At 47.5% G+C, this 14,289-nt stretch overlaps 1 protein-coding gene across 1 annotated transcript; it reads left to right on the top strand.

Annotated features, from left to right (window-relative positions):
- The first annotated feature begins 11,299 nt into the window (after positions 1 to 11,299).
- On the top strand, positions 11,300 to 12,311 carry TAS2R38 (taste 2 receptor member 38). Its single transcript, XM_036926224.2, is given in 5 exon segments — positions 11,300 to 11,331; positions 11,333 to 11,540; positions 11,542 to 11,784; positions 11,786 to 12,088; positions 12,090 to 12,311. Coding segments are annotated over 5 exon segments (1,008 nt in total).
- The last annotated feature ends 1,978 nt before the right edge of the window (positions 12,312 to 14,289 follow it).

Here is a 14,289-nt window from a genome sequence, read left to right as displayed (position 1 = left end):
TCGCATTTGCTAGTTAATTAGTAATCATGGTCTTCCTCTGAGGAGAACATTGCAAAGAACCTAAGCAAGAAGCGGCCTCCTTGACCCCGCTAGCCCGTCCAGGCACCGACTGTTTACCCAGCAGCGCAGCTCCGCCGTCTGGCAGAAGGGCGGGACTGGCTGGCTGTGGAGACCATGAGGAGCGAAGAACCCACCCAGTGTCCCAGAACAGCCCCCTCTCCCAGTAACCTCCAACCAGTCAGGAGCCTGTTGACATTTAGTAGCACAATCTGCTAATTTGAGTTTGCAGGAGATCGTTTAGAAAATGTTTCCAAAATAGGTTTCTTCTTTTCTGTCTCTAAAAGAGTTATTCCAAACTTTTCTGAGCTAGAGACCCTTTGACGGTCTGGCGCCTCCTATGGGCCTCTTTTAGAATTAACGTTTTTAAATTCATGACAAACTATATAAGGATACAAAGGAAATCAATTCCATTGAATTAACTAGAATATTTTTTAAGTGCTATATAGTAACACATGTGCTTCTTTAATGATATAGTAACTAACCAACTTAGCAACAGGTCTAGTAGCTATTGCAGTTTCAAAATAATGCTAAGTGTAACATTAGCTTAAGATTATCTTCAAAGTCTGATATAAAAATAATGTAGTCTCTCTTGGAAACAAATTCTAAGGTACCACTAACACTACTGTGGTTTGTGGCCTAACTTTATACTTAACAGGCATGCTAAATTCCAGTTAGATTTTAGTAATGAGAGGAGACATAAATATTTTCTTCTTCCAAGTGTGCTTGCTCTCTGAATTATATGCACAGATGCCAGGTTAAGAACTCTGCTCTATCTCCAGGCAGAACCCTCCCCCAGTGTAGGGCAGTGTCCTCCCCTCTGTGTCATTCCAAGTGTGATGGGTAAACCTGTTTCTGCCAGTCCCCAAGGAAATAAGTACTAAAATAGAGGGTAAGTCTTTAGAAGCTGTCACTGCAACATGAGAGAGCAAATTCTTTTAATAATAATTACACATAATTACTATTAAAATATGGAGCTTGCATTTGTATATATCTGGTTTTAATTTATTTTTCTCATAATTTATTTTATATAAAATTTACATGTTTTGGTCTGTGATGTACTGGAAATGAAAAAAAAAAAGAATTCCTTCACTTTACCATTGATAGTTTTAAAAGCCCTGCTCAGCTGCTGTTATTCCCAGACAAATGATTTTGTGGGCCAATGAAAAGCAGGAAAAATTTGGGCCAAGGGACCTGAATTTATAAACTGTGTATATCATCTGGAAAAACTCCACAGAAGTCACCATCCATTATCACTGTCATTTCATAGTGCCCGTTAGACTATTAAAATGGAATCAATTCATCTTTTTGAAAAGTTCACTTCCTTGTCCTATTTTCTCACCAACCACCAGTGTAATGTTGTCAGGAATCAGCAAAGCCTGCAGCCTAGATTTTGGGAACCCTGACCTTCTGTGTTTCTTTGGCATCATAAAGTCAAGGAATTTAGAGCCAGGGGAAGGAAAGGAACACTGATGTGCGTGGAGGCCAGCAGGGTACCATGGCCTTTCAGCTACATTACCGCAAGGATAGTCCCAAAGGCCCACCAACTGCAAGGGTCGGAACTGCCGTCCGAGGACTTGTCTCCTCACATTAGAGCCCACGTGAGCTGCACCGTTCCGTTTTACCTGGGGATGACCAAGTATAGCCCCCCTCACTTTACAGACGAAGAAGTTGGGACCCAGGAATTTCATGAGGTTCACACAGGTGCAATCATGGGACTAAAAGGTCCAGATCTGAACTCAGGCAGACCTGAATTTGATGCCCAGCTCTGCCTACTGGCTGGGAAAGCATTGCCAAGGATGCCTCAGTTTCCTTAACATAAAGAAGATAACAGTGGTAACTATCCAATCAAATTATAAAGATTAAATAATATAATTACCAAGCACCTCCTTTGCACAAGACCCTGTACTGCAAACTCATGTCTGTGACATTGCCTGACCCAGCATTAGCCCCTGGATTCAAAAAAGAGATGGTTCAGGCCAGACCACAGCACGAGGACTATGGTGCCTGCAGTGGTTTGCTGCCGTGGTGACACAGCCGGCCCTGGCTCTGAGGATCTCAGAAAACATGTCTATTTGGGAGCCAGGGAGGCTGTGCAAATGGAAGGGTTGGCAGGGTGAGGACAAAACCTCCATCTCCCATCGTCCAGCCACCACCCTCACCCAGACGTCACGACCCCCGTCTGGGGCATGCATCAGCTCCTGCGCCACCTCCATGCTGCAGCCCCTGAAAACTCAGTAACCACTTGCTAAACACAAGCCACTTCGGCACACAGCTGCACACGGGCACTCCAAACTTGCCACTATCAGAACGGCAGTGACTCCAACATTCACGGGATGCTTACTATGACCTATGCATTGTGTGAAATGACTCACATGCATGATTTCTTTCCTCCTAACTTACACTTGAGGATCCTATTCTGACTACGCAGCTGAGGGGTAAGCTGAATGCCAGCGTGTGTTCTCCATCCTCCTAGCACTAAACAGGCGTTAACAGACTCTCCTGTCCCAGAATAAAATCCCTATAGAAAATAAGATGCTCATCTGTCTGGATTTTTCCAGCAATAGACTGTGGGTGGGTGAGATGACCCTGAAAGTGTCCCTAATAGCCTATTGACCTAAAGCAGTTGAATATGACATTGAAGCCAAAATAAATCATTTCTTGGGGAGTGTTTCCATGTTAAATCTTTGAGGGTGGTTTAGTGGTCCCTCATATGGTGGCAGAAAGAGCTTGGGTTTGGAATCAACTAGCCAGGGTTTGAAAATCAGACTCAATACTTACTTACTACAGACCTTGGGTGGTCATTTAAATTCTCTGCAGCTCAACTGCCTTCTCCATAAATTGGGGATGATAATACACATGACGATATGATTTTGAGCCTAAGTTGAAATAGTAAGTACTTGACATCCGATGTCAGTTTCCCAGGCTACCCCAACTGATCTTTGCTGAAAATAAGGTTAAATAAATCCAGCAAGCAGTGCCATTAGCTTCAGTTCTGTTAAGAACTCCCTCCCTCCAGCTCAACCCCCAGGAGGAGCCTCAGTGGAGGGCAGAGCTGGGGGAGGTGGGCTCTGCCATCCATGGACGTCCATGGACAAGCAAGGGCGACAGTGCCTCCCACCCAGGGCTCGTGCCACAGGCCACCCGGTGAGCCGGCCTCACCCAGCCAGTCCCACAGCACTCTACCCGCCCCACACAGACATGCATACATGCACACACGCACACCACATCCCAGCACTCTACTCACACTCACAAGCGCATGCATCTGTACTCCTTCCTGTCACAAACCATCTCTTAGTCTCCACAGCTGGCAAACTTTAAATTGTACCTCTTTCTTTTTTATTGCAGCCAAGTTGGTTTTCCTTCTTTTGTTCCAAATATAAAAGCTCTTTGTGTTGTTTGGGGCAGGAGAAATGTGAAGAGAAAGGAGAGAGTACCAGTGGCTCACACTGAAGGTTACAGCACTTCCTTCTCTTGTGAGACACCTCTTACCCTTCCTTCCTTCCTTCCTTTCCTACCTCTTGCCCACACCCCAGGAACGCATGCATGCACAGGTACAAGTCCAAGCAGAGAGCTATTAGAAATAATGCACTATCTAGTGTTCACATGTTAGTAATAATACTTTACCTTTGTATAACACCTTGCAGTTTTCAGAGCACTTTAATCTGTCTTATCTCTTTAATAGGCCAGGTATTTTTAACCCCCATGTATAAATAAGGAAACCAGGAAAAATGACCTGCTAAAGGTCACTCAAATGGTGGAGTCGAACTTGGACTAATTTAACTTCAATACAGTAACCCAATGTCTATAGAACCTGACATCAGCAAGTCCGGAAACTGCTTTTTCAGACTAGATGGCTGCTCATTCATTCAACAAATTTGAAGTTCACTTTCCATGCTCCTGCCAAAGTGGAGCTCCTCAGATCCTGCCACTTACCAAACTCCACCATCCTTACTTCACAGATGGTCACTTGTCTTTAAACTCAAATCTTTTAGTAGAGATTCCCATCATTTCCTCTGTGGCTCCCCTCTGCGATGCTCAGAGAGCCCTCGCCACCTCCCTACAGGAGCCCAGCTTCACCCTGGCCCACTGGCCACAGCTCACTGGGCCAGCACTGGGCAGCTGACCCAGCCCAACAAGATTTTCTCTCCCCGAAATTAGGATTTGAGGACAGAGTCTGAATCACACTGCCCTGGGCACTTATGAGATCACGTCATGTTATTGAAAGGCAGAAATTAAAGTTCATTGAAAATACTTGTTTACCCCTAAGAGCATGGAATAGACATTTAGAAAGTAGCAGAAATAAAAGATCGTTCAAATCCAAAGAAGGAAAAGCCAAAAGTCAGTATTCTTCTATTCCTATGAGGGCTAATTGATGTTCAACTGAATTTCCTGAGCTTCTGCTCCTTCACCAATGTACTACCTTACTATTACCGCCGCCGCCACCGCCGTCGCCGTCATTTCCTCCAGCTGTGCCTGGCAACTGACCACCTGCAACTGTGGACCTTCAAACCCCACAAGAGCCTTGTGAACTGTTGGGGTCCCCACAGAACTGCACTTTTTAGATGAAGATACTTGTAGCCTAAGCGTGTATGGTGGCATACTGAGAGGTACATAACACATTTGTTTAGAGATTCAATTTTACTCCAAGACCATGGGAAAATGATAAGTCATCTGAAAAATAAGTGTTGTTAATTATGAAAAATGTGGCGGTACAAAGTAATAGCATGCAAATTTATATGACTCCTTTTCAACAGCAGACACTAAATTTTACAAACATTTTCCTCTGGATGAACCCCTGGTGAGTAAGCTTCCTTCCAGCCCCTCACCCCAGGGGAAAATGTGTGAAAAGAATGCCCTAGGGAGTATCTTAAAGGCCCTTAGAGCGTCTTACAGGCACACCCAGGTTCCCTCCACCACTGAGGCCCTCCTCCCTGGTTCAGCCTCTCCCCTCCGTACTTCCCTCTGTGTTCTGCTCCCTGGGAATCACCACGTCCACACTATGTCCCCCGCCTCTGCCAGACAGAGGGCCCTCAAGGTGCCAGGGCTTATTTATGCGAGAGGGGAGCTGAACAAGGCACGTTATCATCCAATGTCTTACGGCTCTACCAGCTTTTACTTAAAACCTCCTCTTCCTTAATTCTTATCAGTGGATAAAATGAAGCTTTAGAAGGTATCCAGAGGTCCTTCTAAAGGAACCCCTACCAGCAGGTCCCTGGAAAATGATCTTAGGTATAGTACGTCCCTAATCGCAAGATTCCATGTTGGTACCAGAGCTGAGTGGACCAGGGAAGGGCACTCAACCCAAAGACGGACAATCCTTAAACTAAGTGGCACCTTTTGAAGCAGTTTGCTATGTGGCCCCTAAGTAACTTAGATCCTCTTTCTGAATGTCTGACTCAGAAAGAACTTGCAGCAGGATCAGTTGGTAGAAAGAGCAAAATTAAGACAGAGACCCAGAAATAAGAGCCACGTGAGACCACGTTCAACCTCCACTCCCCGTACCACTTCCACTCTGCCCACATCCGTTTTACAACCATGAGTGGACAAAATATACTTTAAAATGCCAGAAGCAGAGACATCCTTCCTTCTGTTTTCTGCCTCTTCGTGACAAGCAAACCTAGAGGACAGCAGGCTGACCTCTCCATTCCTCTTCCCTGCTTAGATGGGCAAACAGATTCAGCACACGTCGTGCAGGCATGTTACTCGTAATTGCATTCAGTTTCCAGGAATAGTGGCCCCCAAACACTGTGACTTACAGCCATAAAGAGATTACCTTTCTTCATAATGAGAAACCTGGAGCAGAATAGTTACAGGGTGGATTCAAGTACTCAACAATTTCTGGGTGAGGGCTTTGAGATTCTCTTGGCTTTTCCTTCATGGTTGGAACCCCAAACATAACACCCAGGTTCGGGCACAGAAAGAAAAGACCACAAGGGCTTCCTAAGAAATCCCACCCCATAACTTCTTGCATCTCACTAGCCACTCCTATCTGAAAGAAAGAAGAGACATGCTGTTTGTTTATTGACAAACCCACTACCACAGAGCTTCTGTTGGAAATGGAAAGGAGAGAAGTGAAATTTGGAGGCAGTTAGCAACATCCATCATGAGCAGAATGGCAAGCTGGATGTATGGACTCTGCCTTGGTCTACCGCGTGCTCCCAGCCAACTTGTACCAGAGCTCTGCCTGGGAGCTGCTGGGTGCTGGTCTAGCTTTTAATAAAGTGAAACACACCCTACCCCCCATTTCACTGCTGTTCTCATGTAATAGGAGTGATTGGCAGAGCTGCATGTGGGAATTCCTGGGACTGTTGTCTGTGTGCAGTTTGAAAGCATCTAACAACTGCCTGAGCCTCATTCGTGGTGGAGGATGTAAAAGAATGGCAATCATCTCCTACTGCTAAGAAGACAACATGGATTTTGAAAAGAGTTCCAGTACCCGAGCCTCGTTCCAGAATACATGAGGTATGGCTACTGCTGGGTACCTGCCAGATCCCTTACTCCCTTCCATCCCAGCACTTCTCAAATGTTAGTGTGCATCACAATCACTTGAATGGCTTGTGAAAACACAGATTTCTGGGCTCCACCTTCAGAGATTTTGAATCAATGGTTCTATGGGAGGCCCAAGAATTTGCATTTCTCACAGACTCTCTGCTGATGCATATGTCTGTGGGCTGGTGTATCTTAACAATGAACTCACAATACAGGAGACCACCTGAATTAATCTTTACTCCTTGCGGTTAAAAGGGGCTACTTAAAACGCCCTTTGGATTCAGACAGAAGCCGGTAGGACTGGATTAAAGACAAGGCCTAATGGCAAACAGCATGTTCCTCGAAGCTTGCCCGCACCCTGGTGGTTGCAGTGGTGTTACTGGGTCAAGCGTCACTGTCTAATTCTCTCTTCTTGGATGAATCTCTCCTGGACAGCCACACAGTAGGTTGTGGGTGACTTTCAGCCTTTAATCTTCAGGGCAGAAAACATGCTTGAATTCCAGGAGTGAATTCACCCCGATTCAAGCAGGGCCTACATACTATATCCATAGAAAGCAAAGTTGATCATATCACTACCCTGGCTTTAAAGTGAATGGCCAAATGAATGAACAAAAATCTAGATATGCATCATATGCCCTGAGGAGTAAAGAATGATTCATATATAATCCCTGCTTTTGAATAACTTAATGTAATTGAGGATACACATATGTAAACAAATACGTATTTTAATAAATATGGGAAGTGCTACTATCATGGTGTGGACCAAGTGTGATGGAAGGAGAGACGTACTAAGCCTACAGAATGGGAGTCAAGGAAGGCCTCATTGCATATCCACCCGAAAAAATTCTACTATATCTCTATTTACATATTATTAATAGCTATGCTAACCTGCTGGGTAGACATGTTCTTTCTGTCATCTTAAACAAGCCTACAGAGATTATTCCCACCCCCTTCCTGAAATATGAACCCACCCAGATTCAGTTTTCTGTCTTTCCTAAGGATGGGATGAGCTATTACCCCACCTCCCCCTACCAGCCCGAGGCGGTTCACAAGTGCTCATCTGCCACCCCTCCCCCAAAGTATACCCATTCAAATAGAGCTGAAGTCGGAAAGAATGTTATCAGATGTTTTATCAAAACAAGGGTATCTATCCTCTATGCCCCCCACTACAGACTGATAGTTAGGCTTAGAGGAAAGAGTACCACAGGTGAAATCAGGCTATATGGAGTTAGCATCCTAGCTCACTTAGTAATTTAGGTACCCTGGCCAAGATATTTAACCTTCCTGAAACTCCACTTTGTCATTAGTAAAATGAAAGTATCATCATGTTCTTCACAGAGAAACAGTGAGATTAAAGGATAGTCAGCTTGCCCTAACATGGTAAGCGAAGTCTACAGTCTCAATTCTCTAAATATCTAGCCCATTATTGCAAGATCAAATACGCCACTAGGATGAGCTGCGCCGTAAGCAGGCCTCGCAGTGGTCTGGCGCCACCTGGTGGGAGCCGCTCAAACGTGATAGGACTCTGGGGCCCCAAGCTGCCTCCAACTCCTGGGAGATGGCAGTGACGACAGAACTCCTTCAGTTCAGGTCTGCTTTCTCTGTCCGGGGCTGTTGGGGACACAGGCACCCATCCTCAGCCTCTGCATTTCTGAAAGTAGGTGAGCTGTTCTGTCCCACTGGTCTCGGACAGCCCTCCAGACCTGCCTGCTGCCAGGGGATGAGCACTGAAGCCAGGCCCCTTAGGAAGGAGCAGGTGGAGGGTGAAAGGGAGCCCGTCACGGGTCACTCTCCACTGCCACTCACAGAAATGAAAGAAATCGCCTCGTCACAGCCCAGCCGGGGCTGGCCCCTCCGTCTCACCAACCGCTGCGAGCCCCCCAGGGCCTCCTCTCACCCATCAGAGTGCAGAGCCCCTCCCCACCTCAGCTCCTCCTGCCTAGCACCTTCCTGGGTGCTGATTCCCCCATTTCCAGTGCCTTCCATCAGTGCCATTACCCACTTCGGAATGACACCCTCCAGTGGTCTGGTTTTTTGTTAGTTGTCTGCCCCATTAATATTGAATGATTCTTCCTGCTAACTCCGCTATTCCAAGTCGCTTAGCTGCGTTTTCCCCTCCAAATTTAAATGACCTCTTTCCCTAAGGACTATGCGCGTTCACACATGAACGGCCGTTTCCTCAGCCTCTGTCGGCTTGCTCGTCTTCTCACGGCCTCGCCGGGACTTCTCTGCCCTCTCTCCACTCAAACCGCTTTGCTCTGCATGGAGAGAGGCAGGCAGGTGAGGAGGGAGCTGGGGCCCCACGTAGCGAGTGGGGACTCAGGAATCTCAGCTCAGTGCCATTCAAACTGAGACCCGGGGCTCACTTTGTTCTAAAAAAGGTATATACTGTCTTGACCTCGAACCCAATCTGCCTATACCATATCTGACCCAAGTTTGAAAATCAAACTAAGTCAGTGCTTTGTGTAACCCACTGGAATTATTAAAGTTTCTGCCACTGTCCTATTTATAATCTTCATTTCAGGGCTTTTTTTCACCCTAGAAAGGTTTCTTTCTGCCCCTCCCTGGTTCTCAGGACCAGGTTTGTCCGTCCACCCTATGGAGAGGAGAGGAGATCAGAGGAGATCTAAGTGAATGCTGCCTGACTGTCTATCTATACTCACTTCTCTGCCCGCCCCAGTGTTGGCATCGTCACCAGGGGCTGGTGGCACTGGCCACTGCCACACCAAGTGCCTCCCATCTCTGTCTGCCATGGGCTAATACCGGTGGCCACGGCTGATAAACTGGCTTCGTGGACGTGGTGCTCACTCAGGTTTTCCTTTGATAATTGCTCAGTTGTACTTAAAAACCTCCTCATCTCAGAGGACTGCCACCTCCTCCCGGGGTCACTGCATCTTCTCCCAGTCTCCACCTCTGGTGCACACCCCACCTCCTTCTCCAGCTGCCCAGAGCATCTCAGCTTTCCAGCATCTCTGCTGACCTCTGGGACCATCTCACCGTGTCCCGGAACAGTGAGTTGCTTCATTCCCAACTCCTCGGGGACTCCTTTCATCATCATTCATCCCACAGAGAAAATGAATGAATGAAGGATGAAAATAAAAGAACTGGAAAAGTCAGAGCACTTGTAAGCTTGAGAAAGAAGCACCATATGGGGCAGAAATGTTATAAACCACATCCAGTCTCTAAGTGACCAGTTCTCCAATATTCGGTGAGTAACTAGCCTGGAGTTTTACCGAGCTTGCAGAAGTGAACACAAAATTGGTCCAGATGCCCTTAGTGAGCAAGGAGAACTAGAGATGCTGGGCAGCCAGAGCTCCCCAAATACGTGGAAGTGTTTAAAAGGGAAGAAAGCCAGTCTTCAGAAATTATAGCCAAGTATGTTAGAAAATAATGCCTAGGAATGGTAAAAATGTCCTAGGTCTACTCCATGAGGATGTTAGAGACTACCAAATGCTTCATTTGCAAAATTTTGTTCATTTGAAAGCTTTTTACTGAGTCCCTGCTCTGTGCCTTCATGAAGCTTACATTTTTAGTGGGTGGTGGAGATAGGCAACACGTAATTGAACATATACAGGAATATAGTACAGGTTAAGTTTGGTGATAAGCACCCAAGGTGTGGGTAAGGGATGCCACTCACAGGATGGTCAGGGAGGGTCTCTCCAATAAGGGGACTTTTGAGAAGAAAGTGAGACATGGGAGAATGCAGGGGACAAACAGTCTGGGTGGTGGGAAAGGGAAGTGGACTAGTCCTGAGGCTTGGTGAGAACACGAAAGAGGCCCATGCGGCTGGAGCGAAGGACGAAGCAAGAGTCACAGATGACATCTGAGAAGGGACAGAGGCCCCGACAATGCACACAGGCCACTACAGGGACTAGCCTTTTATGGTGCGGGAAATGGGGTGGGGGGGGCCCGAAAGGTTTGAACAGAGCAATGACATGATCTGAGTTATATTTAATAGGATCACTCTTGTTGCTTTGGGGAAAATGGAGTAAGGGAATGGGGATGGGAAATAGAGGGAGTAGTTAAAAGGCTCCTGACATAACGGGGGCCAGAGGGCACCCCAGCCTCTCCCTCCCTGGCAAAGTGGAGGCTTGTTCATGTTATGCGCCTCCTACAGTACCTGGCATAATAACGATGGTCAAATGAAACTTTTAGCCATGGCAGTCATTCCAGTCATGCTGATGCAGGCGAGGAGCTGTGCATTCTGCAGACTGAAAAACAAGTCTCTGATAAAACATGCCTCGGGGAAAATAGAAGGCCTGCACATGGAAAGAGGCACCATTTCAAACCTTAGTTCATTAAGAATATATGCTTTACCTACTGCTGGTTCCCTGGAAACCCATAAGCAAATCCTACTGTCTTCTCCACCCACGCAGGTCCCGATGGGCATGCAAAACTGGGCTGGGGAAATTGAGACCGTTTTGTTTGCATCCTTGATGTCATGCTGCCGCCCTCTGCTGAGGCTGTTGTGCAGAAACACATGGGTTTATTAGAAGCTTCTGCATCACCCAAGAGACAGAACCATCGTTCTTCTGCTCTTACACCCAGCACTTACATGTATCCAAGAGACAGCCTAAAGTAACAAATATCCCTCCAAGGCTGCTATCAGAACTTCTGACCCACTCACTTCGGGACAGATCCAGGGCAAAGGTGAGATGCCTCATGAAGGGACGGTCCTGGCTCAGCGTGTACACGTCTTGCGCTCTGCCGGCCACTGCATGAGCCTTACATCAGCCGAGTAAGAGACATCATGCTGATTGTTTCTCCCATCATGACTGTCTCATGACATCAGGAGTGCATTTCTGTCCCCTTCACTCCTGGAATTTGCAGCGGGGATCCAGGCAAATGCCTTCATTTTCTTGGTGAATTTTTGGGACATGGTGCAGAGGAAGCCCCTGAGCAACTGTGATCTTATCCTGCTGAGTCTCAGCTTCACCCAGCTTTTCCTGCATGGGCTGCTTTTTCTGAATGCCATCCCTCCCTCCTACCCACTTACAGCGGGTGACAGACCCACTGAGTCTCAGCTACCAAACCATCGTCATGCTCTGGACGGTCACAGATCAAGCTGGGTTCTGGCTCACCACCCGCCTCAGTCTCCCCCGCTGTGCCAAGGTTGTCTGTTTCTCTCACACCTTCCTGCTCTGTGTGGCAACGTGGATCACCAGGAAGATCCGCCAGATGCTCCTGCATGCTGTTCTTTTCTCCTGTGCCTGCACTGCCCTCTGTTTGTGGGACTTTTTTTAACAGATCTCATTTCACCATCACAACTGTGCTCTACTTGAATAAAAATACAGAATTCAATTTGCAAACTGTGAAACTCGATTTCTATCATTCCTTCTTCTTCTGCAGCCTAGGGTCCATCCCTCCTTTCTTGTTTTTTCTGGTTTCTTCTGCAGTGCTGATTGCCTCCCTGGGGACACCTATGAGGACACAGAGGGCCAAAACCAGAGACTCTTGTGACCCCAGCCTGGAGGCCCACATCAAAGCACTCAAATCTCTCATCTCCTTCCTTGGCCTCTGCATGGTATCACTCTGTACTGGCCTTAATCTCAGTGCCTTTGCTGATTCAGTGGCACAACAGGTTCAGTGTGATGGTCTGTGTAGGGATGGTGGCAGCCTATCCCTTGGGATGTGCAGCTATCCTGATCATAGGCAATGCCAAGCTGAGGAGAGCTGTGGAGACCATTCTCCCCTGGGTTCAAAGCAGCCTAAAGGTAAGGGTGGGCCACCAGGAAGGTTCCAGGACTCCAGATCTACATTGAGGGTGGACATGCAACAGGCTGTCCATGATGAGCGTCCATTCACAAAGCCTTTAGGAAGCTATTCCAATTTCTTCTATATCACATAACTGAGAGTCTCCACTTTACAGCAATGGACACTACCACAGCAGAAAAAAATAATTAAAGCTCATACATGGCCTATGCAAGTAGAATAGCATTGGTCCCCTAGGTTTGTTTTGATAAAATTAATGCAACAGAGGTGAGGTACTCAGTATAAATGCTTTGTATTCTATTGCTTATCAGTGCTTGGTATATGTCAAACCATGAGAAATCGCCTCTTAAGAAATAATTGCTGCTTGGATCACGGGAAGATGGCGTCGTGAGTAGTTCAGAGCAAATCGCCTCCCCAAAACATATATATTTATGAAAATACAATAAATACAACTATTCCTAAAAGAGACACCAGTGGATGCAGTACAACAGCCAGGACACATCTACATCTGTAAGAACTCAACATCACACGAAGGGGGTAAGATACAAGCAGTGGCCAGGCAGGACCCGAATGCTCCCACACCCCAAAACCCAGCAGGAAGAAAGGAGTGGGAACGGGGAGGGAGTGAAAGCCCAGGACTGCTAAACAACCACCTCTAGAAATCCGCACCCGGGGAGCAGACACAAGGTGCACGGGGTGCTGGATATTAGAGAAACGGAAAAGCAAAACCTATGGCAGGTCCCTACAACTGGCACCCCTGAGACAAAAGAAAAGCAAGTGCTTTCTGCAAGTCTTAAAGAGACAGGGACCGCACAGCTGGACGAAGTCATCCAGGCACACTTAGCCAGCAGCTGGGAATCCCGGGGAACCTTAGGCACCCTAAACCCTGGGGAGGCAGAAAGCTCTGAAGCCCCTCACGGCACTAAGCAGCCTGCCAGTCGTTCCTCCAACTGGCGCGGACCCCCGACACACCAGCCCAGTAGCAGGAGAGTGGCAGCGCGTGCTGGGGGTGGCAGTGCCGGAAGGGACCAGGAGCAGATCGTGTGTGCCAACGGTGCCAGAGGGGACCAGGAGAGGCTTGTGCGAGCCCACAGCAGTGGCGACCAAACAGCCTGGGTGCGGCTTGCATGCACCGGTGGCAGTGGAGCCAGAGGAGCCCAGTAGAGGCCCATGCAGGAGAGCCACACGCGCACCTACAGTGGAGCCAGAGGGAGCAGGCATGCTCCCAGCAGCCAACCAGAATCCTAGCCCAACACACAGCCACCCGGGCCAGACCCAAAGGCCGTTGCTGGCACACAGCTGCCCGGCAGGGGCACCGCTATCACGGAGGAGCGCACCTGGTGTGCTTGCCACTCCCCACATGGCTCCGCACTGCTCTGATGGAGACCCCACCCACAGCAGCTTAGGGGACTAACCCAGTGGCTGCTCCAGGAGTGCAGGTAACCAACACAGGCAGCGGAGAAGGGCAAGGCATCCAGCAAGCAGGAAAGGACTTTCTTCTCCCAGCTGACACACCGACAACCTACCTACAGCCACCGCTATCACCATGAAAAGGCAAAAAATTTAGTCCAGTCCAAGATAGTTCAGACAACACCTGAGAGAGGATCTGCAGAGACAGACCTAACCAGTCTCCCAGAAAAATAATTCAAAATAAAAATCATAAACATGCTGACAGAGCTGCAGAGAAATATGCAAGAGCTAAGGGATGAAGTCTGGAGGGAGATTACAGACGTCTGGAGGGAGATTACAGAAGTGAAACAAACTCTGGAAGGATTTATAAGCAGAATGAATGAGATGCAAGAGGCCATTGATGGAATAGAAACCAGAGAACAGGAACGCATAGAAGCTGACATAGAGAGAGACAAAAGGATCTACAGGAATGAAACAATATTAAGAGAACTGTGTGACCAATCCAAAAGGAACAATATCCGCATTATAGGGGTACCAGAGGAAGAAGAGAGAGAAAAAGGGATAGAAAGTGTCTTTGAAGAAATAATTGCTGAGAAATTCCCCAAACTGGGGGAGGAA

This window comes from Manis pentadactyla, chromosome 7 (assembly GCF_030020395.1).
Source record: "Manis pentadactyla isolate mManPen7 chromosome 7, mManPen7.hap1, whole genome shotgun sequence".
Lineage (NCBI taxonomy): Eukaryota > Metazoa > Chordata > Mammalia > Pholidota > Manidae > Manis > Manis pentadactyla.
The sequence above is the reverse complement of the archived record's forward strand: the minus strand, read 5'-3'. Positions and strand labels throughout refer to the sequence as shown.